The 20,771-nt window shown below is 39.5% G+C and overlaps 1 protein-coding gene across 1 annotated transcript; it reads left to right on the forward strand.

Annotated features, from left to right (window-relative positions):
- The first annotated feature begins 335 nt into the window (after window positions 1-335).
- On the forward strand, window positions 336-19,810 carry timp2a (TIMP metallopeptidase inhibitor 2a). Its single transcript, XM_042507317.2, has 5 exons — window positions 336-754; window positions 10,870-10,970; window positions 11,076-11,184; window positions 14,282-14,406; window positions 16,866-19,810. Exons 1-5 carry the CDS (start codon window positions 619-621, stop codon window positions 17,061-17,063), a joined length of 669 nt encoding a protein of 222 aa, XP_042363251.2. The 5' UTR covers window positions 336-618; the 3' UTR covers window positions 17,064-19,810.
- Window positions 19,811-20,771: the final 961 nt, after the last annotated feature.

A 20,771-nucleotide genomic window follows, 5' to 3' on the forward strand; every position in this document is an offset into this window, starting at 1 on the left:
CACTTTTGGACCACAACCCACTATTTGGGAACCACTGTCTTAAAAAACATACATTGATTAAAATTTGTATCTATGATATTTATTTGCCATTTGTATGTTCACTTAATTTTAAATCAATATAAAATTTAAAAAAGCAGTTTCCAAAATAATAAAATAATAAATTATTATTTTTAAATAAAATAAAAATAATTCTTCTTTCGGTGTCAACTAAGTGTAACAATAATAATTATTTTTCTAATTTTTAGTTTTCTTTTTTCTCTGGCAGCAGCAGCTCCGGTTGTCGGCAGCGCCCTCTGCCGGTGCAGCCGGTACTGCCGGGGGGAGGAGCCGTTCAGCCCGCTTTATAAAACCGCCTTGATCCTAGAAACGAAAACACTCCCTAAAGACAGACAGCTGCAGACACCAGCCAAGACACCTCCAGGAGCCGTTAACGTCACCGTTACACCGGGGCAGAGCGAGCAGACCGCCCGGTGTTGTTTACCAGCTCTCTGTCCGTTAAACCGAAAAAACCGGAGGGGGGGGACGCTGCTGTCCGCCGCTGGAGCTGCACTGCAACGCATCTGCGCAGCACACAGACACGAAGAAGCCTGAAAAAGAAAAACCGTCGCATCAGTGTTTATGAAAATGCCGTTTTCCGTTAACGGCATCCTTTGCACGCTCGCGCTGCTGGTCCTGTGGCGGGCGGAGGAGCTCGCGGAAGCTTGCAGCTGCGCTCCGGTACATCCGCAACAGGCTTTCTGCAACGCCGATGTAGGTGAGTAACAGCACCGGGGGGGGGGAGACTGTTGTTGTTGTTGTTGTTGTTGTTGTTGTTGTTGTTGTTGTTGTTGTTTACCCATGTTGCACCAGGCTCCGGCGCAGACACCGGGAGCTGCAGCCGCTCAGCCCGCCTCAGTGCGCGCTGAATGGGCTCAGAAGCTGCTGGAAACCGCTGGGAGGTGGAGGGTCCTGGAGGCCATGGCCGGACTGACTGCACTGATTACACACACGCAGATCACAGTGTCAGATTTTACCATGTCATGCTGACAACAATACACCTCCAAAATACCAAGGAAGCCATTTAGGGAGCATAAAAATCAAAATATATGTTGTTTAAGTGTCATGGAGGTTTGTTGTTAACCCATTGAAACCTGAGCAAATTGGTCTGATTTCTTTTAAAAACACTGGGAGAAGGCAATGAGCAACACATGGCCCAAGATAGCATGACGTTAGTAAAAGGTTACAAGAAAAATACCTGAAAATAAGCAAAAGAAAAGGAAAATTAAAGTAAAAAACAAACAAGAAAATGGCCAAAAGAGCAACTTCACAACAAATTGCCCAAAATAGCAAGAAATTAATGAAAGTTACAAGAAAATTACCTAAAATGAAGTTAAAAAAACACAATAACAATACAATGACCTGTAAAGTGCAGGTAATTTTAGAATATTTTTGTATTTTTTATCTATTACATAATTAAAAAAAATATAAATATAATGATTATAAAAATATGTTCCTGGACATTCCTCCCCAGTTTGCCATTAACTCTTTGAAATCTGAGCAAATTGGTATGATTTCTTTCAAAAACATGGGGAGCAACTCAACACATGGGCCACAACTAGCAAGAAATTAGTTAAAAGTTACAAAACAATTTTGTGAAAATAAGAAAAAAAGTAAAAACAAGCAACAAAATGACCCAATAAAATTTAAAAATATATTTATTTATTTTTCCTGTAACATGATTGTAAATATATAATTATAAAGTCTCTAAATATGTTTTTCTGGACATTTTTCCCTAGTTTTGATAATTTTCTAATATTTTTTTCCCATTTTTAAAAATACATTTTCAATTCATTTTCTAAGTCACCTTTTATTAAGGTTGTACAATTTGCTGGGCATTTCTTTCCAAATTGGTCATTGCCTTCTGAAAAAAATCCCACGGATTTGCTCTGGTATTAAAGGGTTAAAGGACACAAACACACACATACTAATTTTGGAGTAAAATTCATTACAGCATCACAAAAATCAGCTAAAAGTGCACCTGTGAAAATAGTAACCGACTTTATGTTGATTATTTCTTCTGATTTTATTGTGAAAGAACTCTAAAACACAATAAGAGGACTATGTTGTCGTATCTCAGGGTGGATGTGCACAGTGTTTGTCGGTGTAACGCACAGGAAGTGGCGCCATCACTGTACATAATGTCTCAGGTTTGCAGAGGAGTGTGTCCTCACCCCTCAGCTGCTGCGGGACGAAGCTTCTGCAGGGCAACGTGGCACAAGAGAGGGAAAGAGACAAGGAGGGAAAGAGCAGAGAGGAGGACAAGGGATGGAGAATGTGAAGAGATTTTTTGGGGGGGTGGTGGTGGGTGTGGTGTGGTGGTGGGGGGGTTGAATCTAAACCACAGAATATGTCACGGCGCGAGCTTTCCTCTGCTTTTTTGTGTAATTTCCATTCCTGCCCTGTTTCTTCCTGTGAGGGGTGGTGCTGGGAGGAATTACAGGAATGCTGCTGGGGTTTTCCCCAACTTTGCTCCGGTGTAACGCAGGGACACACACACACACACACACACACACACAACTGCAGACCATGCATGGTGGACGCTCAAACATTGGCTACAGATGACATCTGGCTGTCAGTTTGGGGTGTTTTCGGAGAAAAAAAGCAATAAAAGTCACAGTCCAAGTGAAAATATGCATGGCATCCGTGAGAAAGACCACGCTGCTTTGGCTCTTTCTCCTCTCTTGACTCCTTATTCGACTACAGAGAAATCTGCACATGCTCTCCCTTTGCTGAAAGCAGGGGATCCTGCAGTTGTCAACAACTTCAGGCTGATGATGTGTCTTAAGCCTCCTGCAGACTGTGAGATTTTAGCAATCATAAGTTTGGTGCGAGCTACACTGTGCGACGTGGATCCAATAAACTTGAGTATGACGTCAAGTTTGATACATGCAGACTGTACAATGACATCACCTGCTGGATCGCAGGCTTCGATATATGCGTCCATCGACGTCATTATGCAGGAACAAAACGTCAGCACGCGTCATCTGTGTGTGCCGCTGTAGTTGTAAGAGAAAGATGTAAACCAGGAGTCGACAGGTTAACGGTCTGGTCGATTTTTGGCATTTTGCAGATTATTTGCATCTGCGTTTTATTTTCGTCAATAAAATTAATTTAAAAGTGCAAAGAAAAGAAAGCGTGTTTCTGCATATAGTATTCACTTCAATTTTCTTCACAGCTGTTAAAATACACCTTGTGTTTTTTAATGTTGTTATTCGATCGTATTTATGTTCTCTGTTTACTTTACTGCCATGTGTGAGCGAGAAAACGGCTTAAACCAGCGTCGCAGACCACTGACGCAGTGTGTGAACGGTTTAATTTTCCGGCCCCACACTGATGCAAATATACATTTGCGGTGATTATCTAATCCACATATTACTCCAGTGATAAAATAAACCCATGTCCTAATGATTTTCTGCAATTTATCGCGATAAAAAGGAAAAATGACGGCACTGATACATTTCCACATGCAGGGGTGTGTGTGTGGATAACGTCTGTGTGATCTTGTGTTGCAAAATGACATCTCTGTTTTCAGGTGTGACTCAATCTCTCGCTGAGCTGGCAGGAGTCAGAGACAGGATGTCTCACTTGCAGAAGTATATTTGTGTTTCGTGTGCTCATGTTGTTTTTTAAGGGTCTGTGAGTCAAGTCAGAGGAGGCGTGTTTGAAGCACAATGGTCGATGTTATTGTCCGACAGTGGTTTCAGGGTGGACCTGAGGATGAAACTGTGGTTTTTGTGGATCTCAGATATGCTGTTAGAAAGACCCAGATAAGACCCTGCAGGAGAAGCAGCAGTGAGAAGAGTTTTTCAGGCTCGCAAAGAGCAGAAAATCAGAATAGAGCGGATTGTCTGGTTTCCCAGAATGTGCATGAAGGCAACAACAAAGTGACTTTATGTGGTCGAACAATTTGATATTTGTTTTGGTGAAACTGGATCCCACTCGTTACGTGTTCGCACACATGCTGTACATGCTGAGACCAGCAGTGTGTGTGTGTGTTTCACCTTTTGTTTTTCATGCTAAATGATGCTCTAGGATATGACCACAAGTCGTTAAAATGTAGCAGTGTCATGCACCTACCACACAATCACACTCACGCACACACACACATTTACATGTCCAGACAAACATCCTCTTTTCACATAAATCTGTTGCCCACAAAGGGGAACTTCCCCGACAGCCCTGCCCAGTCAGACTGTCCGGAGGCTGGGCGTTGTGGAAGACCAGAGTCACCCTGCTGTCTGCAGGAGTGGACATGCAACAACACACCAACGCTTCATGGCTCCTTTTATAGAAATATAGTCATGAAATGCACTAAACAGGCGCCACAAGTCGCTTTTTTGAAATATATTTCAGAGTTAAAACAATCTGGTTGCTTTGTATCACACGATATTTGTATTTAAAGTGTGTTTACATGTACATTTTTCACAATAGTCTTCAAATATTTCTCATAAAAAGTCACAAATATTTGTACTGAAGCAAAATATACATATATAGATGAGCAAACTTTATTGGAAATTAAAGCTGCATTCAATTACACTTCAGCTCTTTTTTGCTTTCTCACGGCTCTCCATCAGCTGCTGCTTTTGCACTGCCAAGGTTTAATCGCAGAATGAGGACAGAGTTGTCTCGCCTTGAGTCAGCACAAAAGAGTAACTGCTGAAATGGTGTCTGTGTAAACAGGACAAGAGGCAGAACGGGGTTATTGATTAATTTTATTGTTGTTGTTTAGAAAGTGCTGTAAACGCCTTTGTTATATGTCACACAAGAGGCAGATGCTGTTGTGTTACACATCATGCCTGTCAGGCCTCTTTTGTTTTCGCGATGCCGGCATGCTGCCTAAAATCCCACACAGGAGAGGTGTGATGCCGCCGTTGTTTGGTTCTGAGTAAAACTGAAAATGAGGCATAAAGAAGGGACTGTGTATCGTTTTGGGGGTTGTGACACTCAAAAGATCTCATCCGCTGATTTACAGAGGTCTCTTTCCTAATGTAGGTCAATGGAAAAAAGTCTTTTTGGGCCCAGTGGCATAACTTAAGTCGCTTTTCTGCCACTGTGTTGAGTTTTTGAGTGCTGTAATGTTTGATTAATTCAAAACACACATAAGACATAACTTCATAACAACAAATACAAAAGTCAGCTTTATTATAACTCACAAGATTAAAAGATAAAACAATTGTCTTTTGCTAGACACATATAATTTTGATTTTTTAACTTTAATTTAATTTTCGCATAACATATAACACATAACACATTTTTATGCCACTGTGTTAAGCTTCTGTGAGGTGCTGTAATGTTTGATTAATTCAAAACAGACATAAGACATAACTTAATAGCAACAAATACATGTGTCAGCTTTATTATAACTCACAAGATTCACAGATTGTCTTTTGCAAATGCATTTTCCCCACAAAAGCAGCAAAAATTAGAATAAATACAAAAGATACCGCTGTTATTGTTTTTAGGAAAAGATGAATGAATCAAATTAATTATAAATTAATTGGACAATTTTTTAAAAATTATTTTCAGGTAAATTATTTGTTAAATCAATTGAGAAATTAAAAATATTCTTTTATATAAAAGATGGATTAGTGGTAAGATAAGTTGACTAATTAAATAAATAAAACTATTACAATAATCAAGAAAAAAAAATATCCATGGGCAAAGTCCTATATATTATATTACACTTGATTTAAGAAAACTGAAAAATAATATTTAGAATAAATGATAGATTAGTGGTAAAATAAATCGACTAATAAAAAAAACCCATTAGATTAATTGAGGAAAAAAATTCCAAAGGTGAAGCTCTATATATTACACTTGAATTTAAAAAAAAAAGCAAAAAGCCAACACTATTTGATGATAATATCCTCTTGATGTGTGGACCGACTCTCTCCCGCCTCATAAAGGAAACCAGAGCTTTTGTTTTGCCGCTGAGGTCCTCTCACAGATGTGTTCAGAGGTCAGAAGGTCGTCTGAAGTGTGTTTGAGGGCGGTCCGCCTCTGGTCCAACAGAAGGACCCACATACGTCTGCAGCTGGACGAACCACATCAGAGTCGGGGATGATTTGGCGGTCACTGGACTATGAAGAAAGAAACGGATAGTCATGCGGTGGGACTGAACAGGGGGGCACTTAGGATGTGGCGTTGCATGGAAAACATTGCGTAGTGCAACTGATACGCATGTATAAGTCATTAAACGCCGTCCTGGTCGGGGGGGTAGGGGAGCGGTAGAAATGTGGGTCAGTCGGTGGTTTATGGAGGGGGCTCCTGGCTGCTGATTGACTGCTGCTGATCAGGTGACTTTGAGATCAATCTGCGGTGACGCTCGGATGTCTGCAGGCCTCCCGGTAGTCGTGCTGTTTTAGCATCGCGCTGTGTAGTCTGCCGCCTCTGCGGCACGCTGTTTAGACTGCACAGGACGATCGGCTCTGGCTTTATTGCAGGGGGGAGACTGAGAAATAAACATGTCTGCAACACCGAGGTAGACAGATAAGCTCCTGTAAGAGCAACGCTTCGTGAACAACGGGGTGATTTCCCCTCAGTATTGTGTCCTGCTGCTGATTCTCTGCTCATTAGTTTGTGGCTCAGAATGAGGTCAGGAAATGAGAGTGGAAAAACTGGGAGGAATGCAGGAGAGAGTGCCAGCCAGGTATACTGCTCTGTGTGTGTGTGTGTGTGTGTGTGTGTGTGTGTGTGTGTGTGTGTGTGTGTGTGTGTGTGTGTGTGTGTGTGTGTGTGTGTGTGTGTTTATGTGTGTACTCTGGCTGCTGCTGCATATTTGTATAAACATCAGAGTGGAACTGAAATGCAGAAGTTTGCTTGTGAAGAAACGAGTGTTGGTTTCTCTGGAGATGAATGACTTTTATCAGTGCTGATAAAAAGCTTGAATCCAGACTGCAGGAGCGGACATGCAGCGACACACCAGCGCTGCGTGGCTCCTTTTATAGAAATATAGTCATGAAATGCACCAAACAGGCGCCACAGGTTGCACTTTTGAAATATGTATTTTAGAGTAAACACAATTGGTTTTACTCTAAAAACACAATATTTGTGTGTAAAGTGTGTTTACATGTCAAATTTTCACAACAATCTTTAAATATGTCTCATAAAAAAGTTTCTACAAATAATTGTATTGAGGCTAAAAAAATGAGTTTCACTGGAAACTAAAGCTGCAGTCAGTGTCATTTCAGCTCGTTTTTGTTTTCTGATTTAAAAAAATCAGATTTGTTTATCTCTGAATTAGCAACACCACCTAAATGAAGAACTCCAAGTGTTATTTCCAAAGCCTAGGAAAGTTAAATTAATATTTGGGAACAACACTTTGTCACACCGCATTCATCAAGTGGCCCATCATGTTAAAAAAACAAAAAAAAAAGATGCCGTAGGTCTCCCTCTTGCGTCTGTTTTTGACGTTCGGGGATGACTTGTTAATTTAGGCCACGTGTACAACGGCTCCTCTAAAAACCAAAAAGTCTTTCCTTTGCATTTTAAAAAAAATCTGCGCTCACATGATAACATTGTGAAAACAGTCCTCGTGTACACGGATCTGCGAAAATAACCAAAAATGCTGTAGTATGCATGCCAGGCCAGTAGTTGGCGTTCTTCTGCATAGCGGTGAGTATAAACAACGGCGGGCGCACGCACGAGAACCGACAGCTGATCACAGTAGTGACGCAACAAATGTGCACTTTTCTGGAGGATTTTTTTTTTCAGCTTTATTTCACAAAATATATGTACAAAATAGACAAACAGCAACACAGATATACATGAGAGCACTAAAAGAAATTTAAAAAAACACAGACGATGATGAATAATAAACATTGTATCAATACATGAGGCAATAAAGATATTTAAAAATAAAATATTTGGCATAACATTTATCCAGTAAATTCTATAATTTGCAGGTATACAGATTTAAAACTTCGTTCTGTGGGCAGACTGATGAAACTTTGATCCATATATTTTTTTCAGTGTACTAACACTGAATTTTTTGTCTGATTTAAGTTGTCATGTTTGTAACAATTGTACCATCACAATTAAACGCTCAAAGATATAATTGGCTATTATGATGATAAATGTAACAAATATCTAAATTATGCTGTTTTTTAATTATTTTAATGGGGAAATTCTTTATTCACAAGCCAAATATTTTAGGCCCACACAATATTTTTTTAAATATTTTTTGATTGATTTTAATTCAACCCTTTCCTCTCTCAATCTCCTTAATAACAAAAAAGCATCACATTATTTTATTTATTGATAGGACGGCTGTAGAAACAGGAAATGTTGTAGAGAGAGGGAGAATGACTTGCAGCAAAGGGCCACAGTGAACCAGAGGCCGCCCCAAAAGCATCAAATTTTTAGATTATTACAAAAACTTATTTGGTGAAAGCCCTTTTGTAAAGTGAATATGTATAGTTTTTGTTACTGTCCTGTCTGAAACGTAATGCACATGAGCGAATTGCGGCTGTGACGTCACCGTTCCCACAGGATCCAGGCGTTGCTAGTTTACCCGGAGACAGACAAATAATGACACTCAAAAGTTGTGCAACTCGTCGTCGTGCAAACAAAAGGCCAAACCGCAACAAAAGTTAAATGTTTCATGCCATGTAAAAAAAATGACATGCGACGTCTCTTTTTAAAATAAACCTCAGTTTTTGCAGGAAATGTACACTTTCCCCTTGTTAAATGCACGTCGTCCCTTTTTAGAAATGCAGGTTAAAAATGAATTTTAAGCAGGTGGAACAACTCTTCCACTGTCTGAAAATCAGTCAACAACAATTTTGAATTTTGAACATTTACTTGTTCTGGCTTCTCAGGTCTGAGGATTTTCTGTTTTTCACTGCTTCATGTCGTCGTAAAATGAATATTTTATGATCTGGTTTGTTGGTGGACAAAACAAGTAATTTGAAGACGTCACCTCTGTCTCTGGGACAATGTGATAAATGTAACTTTTTATGGACTGAAGCATTAATAGTAACTGTCATTGTTATGTGTGCAGATAATTCTGCATCTTGGAAAAAAAAGGGGGGAAGAGTGAAAAAGGGAAAAGGAAGTATTGAGGGAAGGAGCAGAAGAGCGAGACGTTATTAACTCTGGGAGCCATGAACCCCCATATTTGTGTCTGCTCCAAGTCATAAACTGAACCCAAGAGTGTAAGCGCACTGTGTGTGTGTGTGTGTGTGTGTGTGTGTGTGTGTGTGTGTGTGTGTGTGTGTGTGTGTGTGTGTGTGTGTGTGTGTGTGTGTGTGTGTTTATCTATGTGTACGTGTCCTCTGTTGCTGCTTATTTTATGTTTTTTTTTTTCTCTCTATTGCTCATATTTTCCGTTCTGAATAAATGCTCTAAGCATAGCTGAAGCTTGATGTAGTCAGTCAGGCCATTAAAACACACACACACACACACACACGCACGGTGAGAAACATGCCTCTGGCTCACTCTCTCTTTCTGCATATCAGCTTTCAAGTTGAACTCCTATTTCTTAATTCTGCTCCTTTGACAGTTTCCTGGTCGTGTTTGGAGCAGGAAGCTTTGTGCTGGAGGCCAAACTCACTTTATGTGTCTGGCCCTCGTGTAGTTTTGGACCTAATGGGACCCCTTAGTTTTGTTTTCATTGACTGGGCTTCCTTCGATCTTAATGTGGTACATGCACATGAGACCAGAGGCGGCTGTGGAGGTTGTTCTTGGTTGTTGTACATTTGGCCTTTAGTTGGCCTGCGATGTGGTGAACAAAAAACTCAAAATTTAAGTCATTTTTCAAGCAAAAATGCCAAACGTTCTCTGCTGTCACATTTAAAAATGTGAGAATTTGCTGCTTTTCTTTGTTTCGTATCATTATAAACTGAATATCGCTGTTTGTCAGACCAAACAAAACCACCTTGGGATATGTAAGATTGTGATGGGCTTTTTTTTTATTATTATCTGATATTTTATAGACCAAAAAATGATAACCAAATAATGGATTTATCTGGAAAGTACTCATTAGATGAATCAATAATTATAATAACTATTAGTTGCTGCACCTCATATATTATCATGGCTTTGTATTTTTTACTCTGGTGTTTCAATTAATAATTCAAATTATTTGGTAAAGAGACTTTTAATAAAGGTTGAAGACAAAGATGACCTTTTAATGTTTTTACTGGAAGCAATCCTGATACGGGGGGGCAATATTGTTTTGATACACGAATGCCATGTATTAATTGAATTTATTTTGGAGATCATTATACCTCTGGTAATCTACTAAAATAAGAATATTAGTTGCTTTTTCAGTCCACTAGATACATTTTTCTGAAAAAATGACTGAAAATTATGACATAAAACAGATATTTTTCGGTTATTTTCCTTTGGAGACTTAGTTTACAGTTGAAAAAAGATTTTAAAAAGTCACAGTATGTCAAAATATATGTCACTGCAGTATTCAGCATATTACAAAATGTTTAAAATAGCAATAATATTGTATCGTGACCCAAGTATTGTGATATTATTGTATCTCCGATGATTCCTAACACCACAGACAACATAAAAGATAAAAACATTACTTATTAAGATAAAACATAAAAAAAATAAAATAATTAAAGTGCACCAGTGCTAATTAAAATGTTGTTTGGCGAGATTACTAAGAAAAACATTTAAAAAAAAAAATAAACTGCTGACAAAACCTTTCCTTGGTACTTGTATTTCTGGTCATTTATGGACTTCCATATATGCTGATAACTATGAACTTACATCGCTCCGTTTTTGTGTTTTTTGCATCTACTTTCTGTCTTTTGACGGTGAGTCATGTGACATCATGTGATCTGACGTCGAGTTTCTCTGTTTACCCGACAGTGATTCGAGCAAAGGTGGTGGGAGAGAGAGAGGTGGATTCTGGGAATGATATCTACGGGAACCCAATCAAGAGGATCCAGTACGAGGTCAAACAGATCAAGGTACGAAAACGCTGATCAACATTGAAACCTTAAAAAACAAACTTCTATTTTATTGTGATGCTCAGGCTTTGACCTTTGACCCCGCTTGCTGTGGTTTTGTTCCAGATGTTCAAGGGGCCTAACGAGGACATCGAGGCTGTCTTCACTGCTCCTGTGTCCGCCGTCTGTGGTGTTACCCTGGATGCCAACGGCAAGAAGGAGTATTTGATCTCAGGTGAGTTACTTATGACATTTTGTCTGCTTCTTTTTTTGAAGAGATTTCTTTAATCCGCACAAAAAAAGTAAAAATGACGTGTTGTGGAACTATTTTCAACTTGACTGGATAGAAACAAACGAACAATAACAAGAAATAACGTGTGAAATAGCGTGCTTCAGAGGTGCTGGTAGGTGGATTTTGAGTCAGGCTAATTGTTTCTACCTGTTTTCAGTCTTTATGCTAAGCTAAACTAACCAGCTGCTGGCTGTGGCTCCATACTCAGCGTGCAGTAAGACTGGCATCTCCGGCAAGAAGGCTTATAAGGGTTGTTTTTTTAAACTTTATTTTTCGGGTCCGAGAGAACATGCAAAATTCACAAAAATGAAAATTTTAAAAAATGTATGTAAATATAAACCCCATGCCCTCCCCTTCTGAGGTTCATGAAAGAGAAACAAAAAAAAGTCAAGATAAAAAACAAAACATGAAAAAAAAAGAAAACGGCAGGGACACCATTATAGTTTGTAAGTAATTAATATGTTTTTGAATCTGCTCAAGTACTGTGGTTACAACTCGGTAAATAGTACATTCATCAAAAGGGAAATAATAAGCGTTATTCCCCAGATTTTTTAGTTGTTCCTTTGTTTTCTTTAGTCTGTAATGTAATGGCAGATTGGCTTGATTTTTTATATAATTTTTCCAGTAAAAAATGATTTTTGTTCATTTACTGTAGCTTTATTAAAAAAATCTGTTTTATATCTTAATAAGTAGTATTTGACTGACAAAATAACATTTGAATGTGTGACTTTGGGCTGTGGTAACTTTTAATGTACAGTTATTAAAACACTAAAATGTAATTTACAGAGATAAGAATAAAAAGACACATGCAGACAGGAAAGTTACAGGAAACAGACAGATAATCAGATATCAGCCTGCAGGTGTAAACAGCTGGGCAGACAAACATGAAATCGGATAAAGACCAACAGGCCATTTTGTGTGTTGGAGGAGTAACTGTTTATGTTATTATGGGTAATGATACGCTGCTGACTAAACCCTGTGGAGACGGGAGTGACCTTGTCTGTCGTGCTGCAGCACAGAGTTGTAAATGTACGTATACTGTATATCTCATTGTCCCTGCTGGAGGTGATGATGACCATGAGATTAACAGGGAAAAAATCACTCTGTAAGATAACAGCCTGAAGGGAACATTTTCTATCTGGCTTGATATAAAGTGACGCAGTGAGTGTCCATGACCTTGTGTTCAAATTAACGTTCACAGATGTAATCTTTAACAAGACAGTTTTAGATCCATGAAGCTGTTCTTCCACTTCATTGTGGTTAGTTGCTTAAGCCACTTTTGTCATCTTTTTAAACCCCAAAGCAGCAAACATTTCCTGTCAACACTGAATCACATGATGACTTGTTTGTGGGAAAAGTTAGTCACAATGATAAATCAACAGAGAATCATCACCTGAATCTGTAATCCTCCGCAGCTTCACAGAGATTTAAAACAAACTTCAGGTCATTGTTTTGGTTTTCGGAGCCACAATTTTTTCTGTTTTTGTTTACTCTCAAAGCTCTTATCAAGCCACTCCACACACAAACACTGCGTAGCTGCTGCTGAGGCGCTGCTGCTGAGGCACTGCTGCTGAGGCGCTGCTGCTGAGGCGCTGCTGCTGCGGCACTGCTGCTGCGGCGCTGCTGCTGAGGCACTGCTGCTGCGGCGCTGCTGATGCTGCGGCGTTTCCATAACTACTGTATTACCACAAATAAAAGCTGCCACTCCACAAATTTATGGAGCTGTGTAAGCTATTGCATGTCAGCAACACAGACAGGCAAATATTTCACAATAAAAGCCTTTTGTTAACAGATGAAGGGACCCTGTCCACAGAAGCATTGTCAGATGGCTTTTATTTTGAAACAAAGTGTTGAGTTAAAAATAAATATTTATTTTAGTATAGTTTTCATATCTGTGACAGGTAAAGACATCGACACTGTCATGATAGGCGGTACGATGTCAATGTGATTATTGAAAGACCAGTTTCACTGTCTGTTTTTGCTTAAATCTGCGTGTGTTTCGTTGAAATAATAGGTGAGACTCCTATTTTCTAGATGTTCTGCAGCTGAGCAGCAATGAGCAGCGCCTTTCATTGCGCTCCTACCTGTCAACACGCCCTGCTCACGCAGGCTTTGTGGCCTGGGTATAAACAGCAAAGACAAGGAAATAAAATAGATAAAAAATAAATAAAAAGATGATGATGCTGGTAGATGATTTTCTATTTCTTTTCTTTTTTTTGGTGGTATCCTGGGCTGTTTACCCTTGAACAGTCTTTATGCCAAGTGAACTGGCAGCTAGCTGTATTTAATTTAACAAACAGATATTAATCTTTTCATTCAACTCTCCACCAGAGTGACTAAGCATTTTTTCCCTAAATTGTCCAGCTATTTGTCTAATGTTTTGTAGGCTGAATCTGTCTGGTACTGTGACTGAAAGCAGCAGCAGAGACATAGTACAGCGAGTAGAGGAGACGCAGAGGATCATGATGTCATGCATGCTCTGGTTTCCCCATCGCAGACAGAGATGCACCCGCAAACACTCGGCCCTAATTACAGAGAGTTGTAAGAGGAGGAACTGCTGAAGCCAGCGTTTCCTCTCGCTCAGACTGCACGACTCGAGCGGTGGGAACGACGGTTAACTTTCTGCAGACCGGGGCATCTTTTAAAATGATTCATCCTCCCTAAGGTTCAAAGGGTTAACAGCTGGGCGAGTTCCAGTGAAACGTGAGTCAGTCTCGTCTGCGAGGACGCGCTGTAAAGACTTCAACATGTCCAGAGCTGCTCTGCAGACAGATATCACTGAAGTGAGCAGCAGATCTGCAGCTTGAAATGTCTCCTTGTTTTGACTGCAGCCGCATAAACAGCAGCTCTTCACATGGAGGACAGGTGGTCTGCGTTGACGCCTGCAGCCGCCCGTCTAAAAAGTAACAGATTTTATCACCTGTGAGTCTGTTGTCTGACGCTCGCGGGTCGTCACCTTTTGTCCAATGAGAGCATTTATATTGATGCACGTGTGATCTTGTTATGTCTGAATTTTTATCGCCGTCTCGTTCTTTCGCAGGCAAGGCCGAGGCCGGCGGGCGCATGCATGTGACCCTGTGTGATTACATCATGCCCTGGGACACCTTGAGCAACACCCAGAAGAAGGGCCTGAGCCAGCGCTACCAGATGGGCTGTGAATGCAAGGTAAGGTACAAACACACACACACACACACACACACACACACACACACACACACACACACACACACACACACACAGAGTACAAAACCAGACACAACAGAGTGAATGGGATGAGACATGAGCCAAAACAACAGCTACAATAACAAACACCAGAGCAAAGATTTAGAAAACAGAGACATGGATTAATTGATTTGAGTTAGTTGACAAAAAAATATCTTCGATAAAAAACGTTTTTTTGTTGGTTCCAGCTTTTGATAGGAGATGATTTGCTGTTTTCTACCATTGATTGATGCTGTTACACTTTAATTTTTGTTTGCATTAAATGCAGTATTAGGTGTCAATTAGGAACTGTACTTTGTTTATCAGAGAAGAGGGGAGGCTTAGGTGTGACCTTTTTATTTCGTTATCTTTCTTTTTTATCTTGAACCTTCCCGAAGTTACAAATATTTTATCTTATAAAAAATGTATGATCCTCCCTCTAATATAAATACCTTTTTTTTTATTCACACCAAATATAGCTATTGGAGCCAATGCAAAGAGCAAATAGCAGGTCCTCCTTCCAAATGTAAAAGTTGAAAACTAAAACCTAAAGTTCAAAAAAGCCTTGTTTTTTCACAACTGTCATGCATGCATGAGCACAGTTTTTATTTTTTATTTTTAAATTTTTTTACAAGATCTAGTGCATGAGGTTTATTTTAGGAAAAAATTTAAATGAGACCTCTGGAATAAAATTTTTTTTTTTTTTTTAGATAAAAGCATTTGTTGCATATGATGTGTTCAATGACGGCTTGAAATTTGAGAATTCTGTTATAGTTTTTGTTTTTACATTTTCTGGCTTTTGTAAGTGGTGTAATTGTGGTGATTTTAAAGAAAAACATACTGGAGGGATGTTGGGTTTAGAGGGTATTTAATATAGATGGAAAAATACAACCATTTAAAGTAGAATGTCACTCCCCTAGTCACAAATAAAAACACAAGTCCCCACGTCCCCCAAAAATAATATAACATGCCTGCCCTAGTTTACACCACGCCATAAACTCTAAACGATCCCTAAATGGGCTTTAGAGATGCTGGCAGGTGATTTCGTTACCTTTTGACAGAGCCAGGCTAACTGTCGCCCCTGTTTTCAGTCTTCATACTAAACTAAGCTAACTGTGTCCTGTCCTGTACACACATGAAAGTAGTATACATCATCTCATTTAATATGGTAAGAGAGCAAATAAGTATATTGTTCAATATGCTTATTTAATATGATCATAATTTTGCCAATTTAGGACTGTATTTTATATAAATCAAGAACTGTGGCTTCTCTTCTTGAATGAAAAAATTTTTTTTGTAGGAAAATATTTTATGGCTTGAAGTTATTATCCTAACAAACACACTGTGCAGAATTGTTCTAAAAAAACCAATATATAAACTCATACAGAAGTGATCCCTTTCAGTCATCACTGATGACCCACTTGTGTGTGGTGGTGTATTTTTCTGCAGAGTCTCTGCCCTCTACCTGTACTTTCTCTTCGGTGTGTGCTCCCACAGTGCACAAGTGAGGTTAAGGCGACATAAAAATGTAGCAACCAGGTGCCAGACTGTGAGCCGCAGGCATGCAAGAGACAAAGGGCTGAAAAATACTGCAAAGTGAAACGCCAAATGAGAGTAATTCTGGGTTTGGCTTTTAGTTTTGCTTGCAAATGTGTTTACAAACAGTAACCAACAATAAGAGTATACCTTTAAGATTTAAGTGCAGCTCTGACGCGGAGATGGTGGACTCTGCCGTGATTAATTACAAAATAATACTTTTAGAGAGAGATAATTAATGAATTATTTTAAAATGAGATTTAAAAGGAAAACACTCTTTGTGCACACAATCATTTTAGCACCGTTACAGAAATAATCTGCAGCGCCTTTAACTGTGAGGATTCATTCAATGTAAGCGGGCAACAAACTAACAGCTCTCCAGTTCAAATATTAGTACTATTTGCAAATTGTAGTAGTGCTGCACGGTAGCAAATTGTGACTAATTTGTCACAGTCTGGAGCTCTGCAAAAGCCCTGCTCTGTGTTTGTGTCTATTAGAGGCCGGTGGCTTATAAAAACGATGTCACAATTTCCTCTCGGTCACAATTTCCTCTCGATGTCGCAATTTCCTCTCGGTCACAATTTCCTCTCGATGTCACAATTTACTCTCGATGTAAACGATGAAGTCATTTATTCATCACACGTGGAACAAGCTGCGATACTCCGAGTATATTCGATTGTGCGGATGTAGTTTTAAGTGTCAGCCCTGTGATAGTCTGGCGACATGTCCAGGGTGTTACACCTCTCGCCCAGTTTCAGCTAGGATCGCCTCCAACCCGCCCGCAACCCTGAAAACGGTAAGTGGTGACAGACAGCGGCCAGATGGATGGTGTCACGGCTTGACTTTACATGACTCTCACAGGGACGTCTTTCTGCGTGTCTCTGCAGATTGTGCGCTGTCCCTCTTTGCCCTGCGAGATCTCAGCTCCTGAGGAGTGTCTGTGGACGGACCTGATGATGGAGAAGCAGATGTACGGACGCCAGGCCAACCACTACGCCTGCATCAAGAGGGCGGACGGCTCCTGCTCCTGGTACCGCGGCGTCTCATCGCCCAAGAAGGAGTTCCTGGACGCCGACGACCCTTAAGTCGCGCGGCTCGCCTGACTGCCCACTGCACAGCCTGGCTGGAAAACAAATGTAAACGATTCCATTGAAATTTAAGTGATTTTTTTGATATAAAAAAGCAAAGTTAATGTGACTTAAATTACCTGCTGGTCTGAAAACAATCTTCAGCCTCTCTTCGTGTCTGTTGTCCGTTCGTATTTCAGTGAAAGAGAGCAACAAACTCAGTGTGCTCAACTTTGACTGAAGAGGCTCGGAGGTTGTTCTCAGACTCTAAAAAAAAACAAAAAAGCATCATGAGACATAGACTGGTCAAGTGATGACGTAACTTCCTCCTGAGGCTGGCGTCAGGAGGATATTAATTCTCGGTGAGACAGAGCACTTCCTGCCCCACAAAGCGCTTTAACAGCTCTGCTCTCCGCCAATCAACCCCGGACGATCATTCGTTACCCATCGTGTGTTTCTACTTTTATTACCTCATTCTCCATTTTTATTCCAAAGCCAAATTCCAAGTTGCCTTTTTTTAAAATGATTGTCTCGCTCTCTTCGAACTCTACAGAGAATAGGATCGTGATGTCAGCGGTAGGGAGTAGCGCTAAGCATTGTGGGACTTCTGGATACAGAAGCTACTGTAGAGACCGAGAACAATAGATGATACGGTTGAGATTATCCAATATGGAAACTTCTGAACTCTGAAAATCTGCAGCTCCTGCAGCCATCCTTTTGTAAATTGAATATGTAGAGAAATTTGTAATTTTTACTGCTCGAAAGTGTAACCGCTCACTCCACGAACAAAAAATTCACAAAAATTAAATTTGGCAGCCCATTAAAATGGCCCGACCACTCCTTGTGTTCATAAAGATCAAGGCTGCTTAACCCTTTGAAACCTGAGCAATTTGGCTGAATTTCTTTCAAAAACATGGGAAGAAGGAGGTAAGCAACCTAACAAGAAATGGACCAAAAATTATTAAGAAATTAGTAAAAAAAATAAATAAAAAAATAATGCAAAAATAAGCAAAAACAAAAAAAAGGAAAAGTAATTTTTAAACATAGTCTAAAAGAAATTAAATTTAAAAAATTAATGAAGTGAAAAAAACAATTAGACAAAAATGTCCTTGAGAAAGAATAAAAGTTTAAAATAATAATAATAATCATAAGAATTATAGCTTTCTGGACATTTTTTCCCTAGTTTTTCTGTGAATTACTAATATTCCCTCCAGCTAATTTTCAGGTCATTTTCTTGTCACCTTTTGCGAATTTTCTTGCAAGTTGCAGGACATTTCTTGTATTTTCCTAATATATTTTTTAAAAGAAATCAAACCAATTTTCTCAGGTTTCAGAGGTTTGAATGCTTGTGTAAGGTGTCTGAATGCAGCCAAAAACGGATTTAAGAAGCAGTCCTTTGCTTCCTTCTTCAGTGAGTGTATGTTACACATGCTCTTGGACAGGATCTTTGTTGCGAGGCATGTCCTAAAGCGTGCCCAGGATGCTTTGCGCCCTGACGTCGTTGCCTATTCTCTGTTAGTTACTGCTTCTCTCATCCTCTCTGCTGGGAGCTGCTCGGCCACCGGTGATGCCGACTGCGCCCACCTAACTGTTTTCTTTAAAAAGAGCATGAGTCATCTCGTGTGGCCGATCTTTTCTGGTTTTATTAGGGAAAAAAACAAACTTGTGGTGACTTTACCTGAAGCCTGTGAGCGTCGCAGGCCTCACTGGACCAGTCTATGCTGTGTAAAGATGAGCGCTCAAAATTTAAACCTGCTCGCCGCCCCACAGTCCAATCAAATATCCCGAATTTCCTCATCTCGTCTTCGTCCCTCTTCCGTGTTCTCCCCACTATGTAGCTGTACAGTACCTATGCATATACTTTTGTTGTTACTTGATGATTATTATTTACTGCATTAGAACTAGATTTGCACTTTTTGAGGAAGTAAAGACAAGAGCCTGAACACTCTGATGTGACAGTTATAGTTCGCCCAGACCGACAGATCCACCTCAGGTGCAGATTTATCCTGTTTTGAGTGCTTTTGGTGATTCACAAACTTGCTATCTTTGTCATAACAGATCTACTCGCAGCGGAAGAAAAACACAAAAAAAAGTGGTGCGTGAGAGGTTGGGATATAAGGGATCTTTTTGCAGATTTTATGTGTGAAAGAGAAACAAAAAGAGCTTCGTTGGATGTTATTTCAGTGTCTTTGTATTATCTGTTGATTGTAAATGCCAACAGCAGTTTCATGATTTGCCAGTATATTCTCGCAGACGGTTCATTTCATGAGTAATAAGATCTTTACACGCTTAATGTTCGCTTTCCTGCTCCTTCCAGTTATTAATGAAAGCTTTATCGCTGTCATAGAAAGCAAGTTATTCAATCGAAGTTTACAGTGCTGTTTTATACACCTCGAGCTACATTAACAAAAAAATATATATATGATGGAGTATTAGAGGCATAATTTAAAAGTAAACTCTTTCCGTTTTCCATTACTTTGTACTTTTTCAGTGTTATTATTATACCTGTCATGATTTTTGTGTGTTTTACGCTGTCTCTGTCTACGATGTCTTTAGCTGTAGTGTCGAGGTGAGAAGGTCCTCTTGCGCTGGAGTAACGTGAGAGTGAGAGAGATTAATCCTTTTCGGAGAGGCGTCGAGAAATGAGGAATGGGTACCTTGTGTGAATAGAGGACTGTGCATGTGTTTGATGCTTTGTGTAAGTCCGGGCGAAGGACAAAATATTCAGTATTATCAAATAAAAACCACACGTTTGAAAGAATAAATGCTTCCCTGTGAGTCTCTTTGGGTGTTTTCTGATGCACTTTTTTAGTGAAGTGTTGCAGGGTAAAAGTATGGAGGCCAAAAGTGCTCAAAAATGGTAAATAAATGCAGTAAGAGATGATGTCCTGCTAAATGCTCCAACAGTAAGTGCAGCCTCATAGAGTGTTGTGTAGCACGGCTATAAACTAGATTACTTCTTATCATTTAACACCTTAATTTCCCAAATTTTTATGCGTCCGCACAGGCGTCATTCGTGGCTGGAGGAATTATGTTTTCAATCATTTTGCAAATATCAGATCATGAAGTATTAGAGTAATTAAAATTTTGACCTGATGATGGGTGAAACTATGGAGGCCCAAGTGCTCAAAAATGGTAAATAAATACAGTAATGTCCTGCTAAATGCAACAACTAAATACAGCTAAGTGCAGCCTCATTGTGTGTTTTGTAGGACGGCTATAAACTTGATTTTCTTGCTATTTTATTCCAGCAGTCTCATTTCAAAGTGTTTTCAGTTAACATCTCAATTTTCCAAATTTTTATGCCTCTGCACAGGCGTCATCTGTGGCTGGAGACATTATATTTTTATTTTGTCCCTATGCCTGTCAGATTTTTGTGAAGTCAATATCTCAACAACGCCTTAAGGGGAATTTCTTCAAATTTGGCACAAACGTCCACTCTAGTTACTTAACACCACCGTCGTCATGATACAAGCCTTATCTGTCATTGACGTCACATGGGAAAGATAAAATATGGCTGATGGGACTTTCATTAATTTCACAAATATCTGCTCATTGAGTATTAGACTAATTCAAATTTTGACCTGTTGGTGCTGGATAAAAAGTTACAGATTATTTAAGTCATTACAATTTATCTTGAGAGGATCATGAATGTCTAAACCAAATTTTAGTCGGTCTGATAGTTGTTCAGATATTTCAATTTGGACCAAAGTGGTGGAGTGACCA

This window comes from Plectropomus leopardus, chromosome 19 (assembly GCF_026936395.1).
Source record: "Plectropomus leopardus strain MGB_pleo_1.0 chromosome 19, ASM2693639v1, whole genome shotgun sequence".
Lineage (NCBI taxonomy): Eukaryota > Metazoa > Chordata > Actinopteri > Perciformes > Serranidae > Plectropomus > Plectropomus leopardus.

Excerpts from the sequence above, each read along its gene's own strand:
- timp2a (XM_042507317.2), top strand. The coding sequence starts at position 619 with ATGAAAATGCCGTTTTCCGTTAACGGCATCCTTTGCACGCTCGCGCTG. Across the intron at positions 755-10,869 it reads TTTCTGCAACGCCGATGTAG|TGATTCGAGCAAAGGTGGTG; the intron begins GTGAGTAACAGC and ends TTTACCCGACAG. Across the intron at positions 11,185-14,281 it reads GAAGGAGTATTTGATCTCAG|GCAAGGCCGAGGCCGGCGGG; the intron begins GTGAGTTACTTA and ends GTTCTTTCGCAG.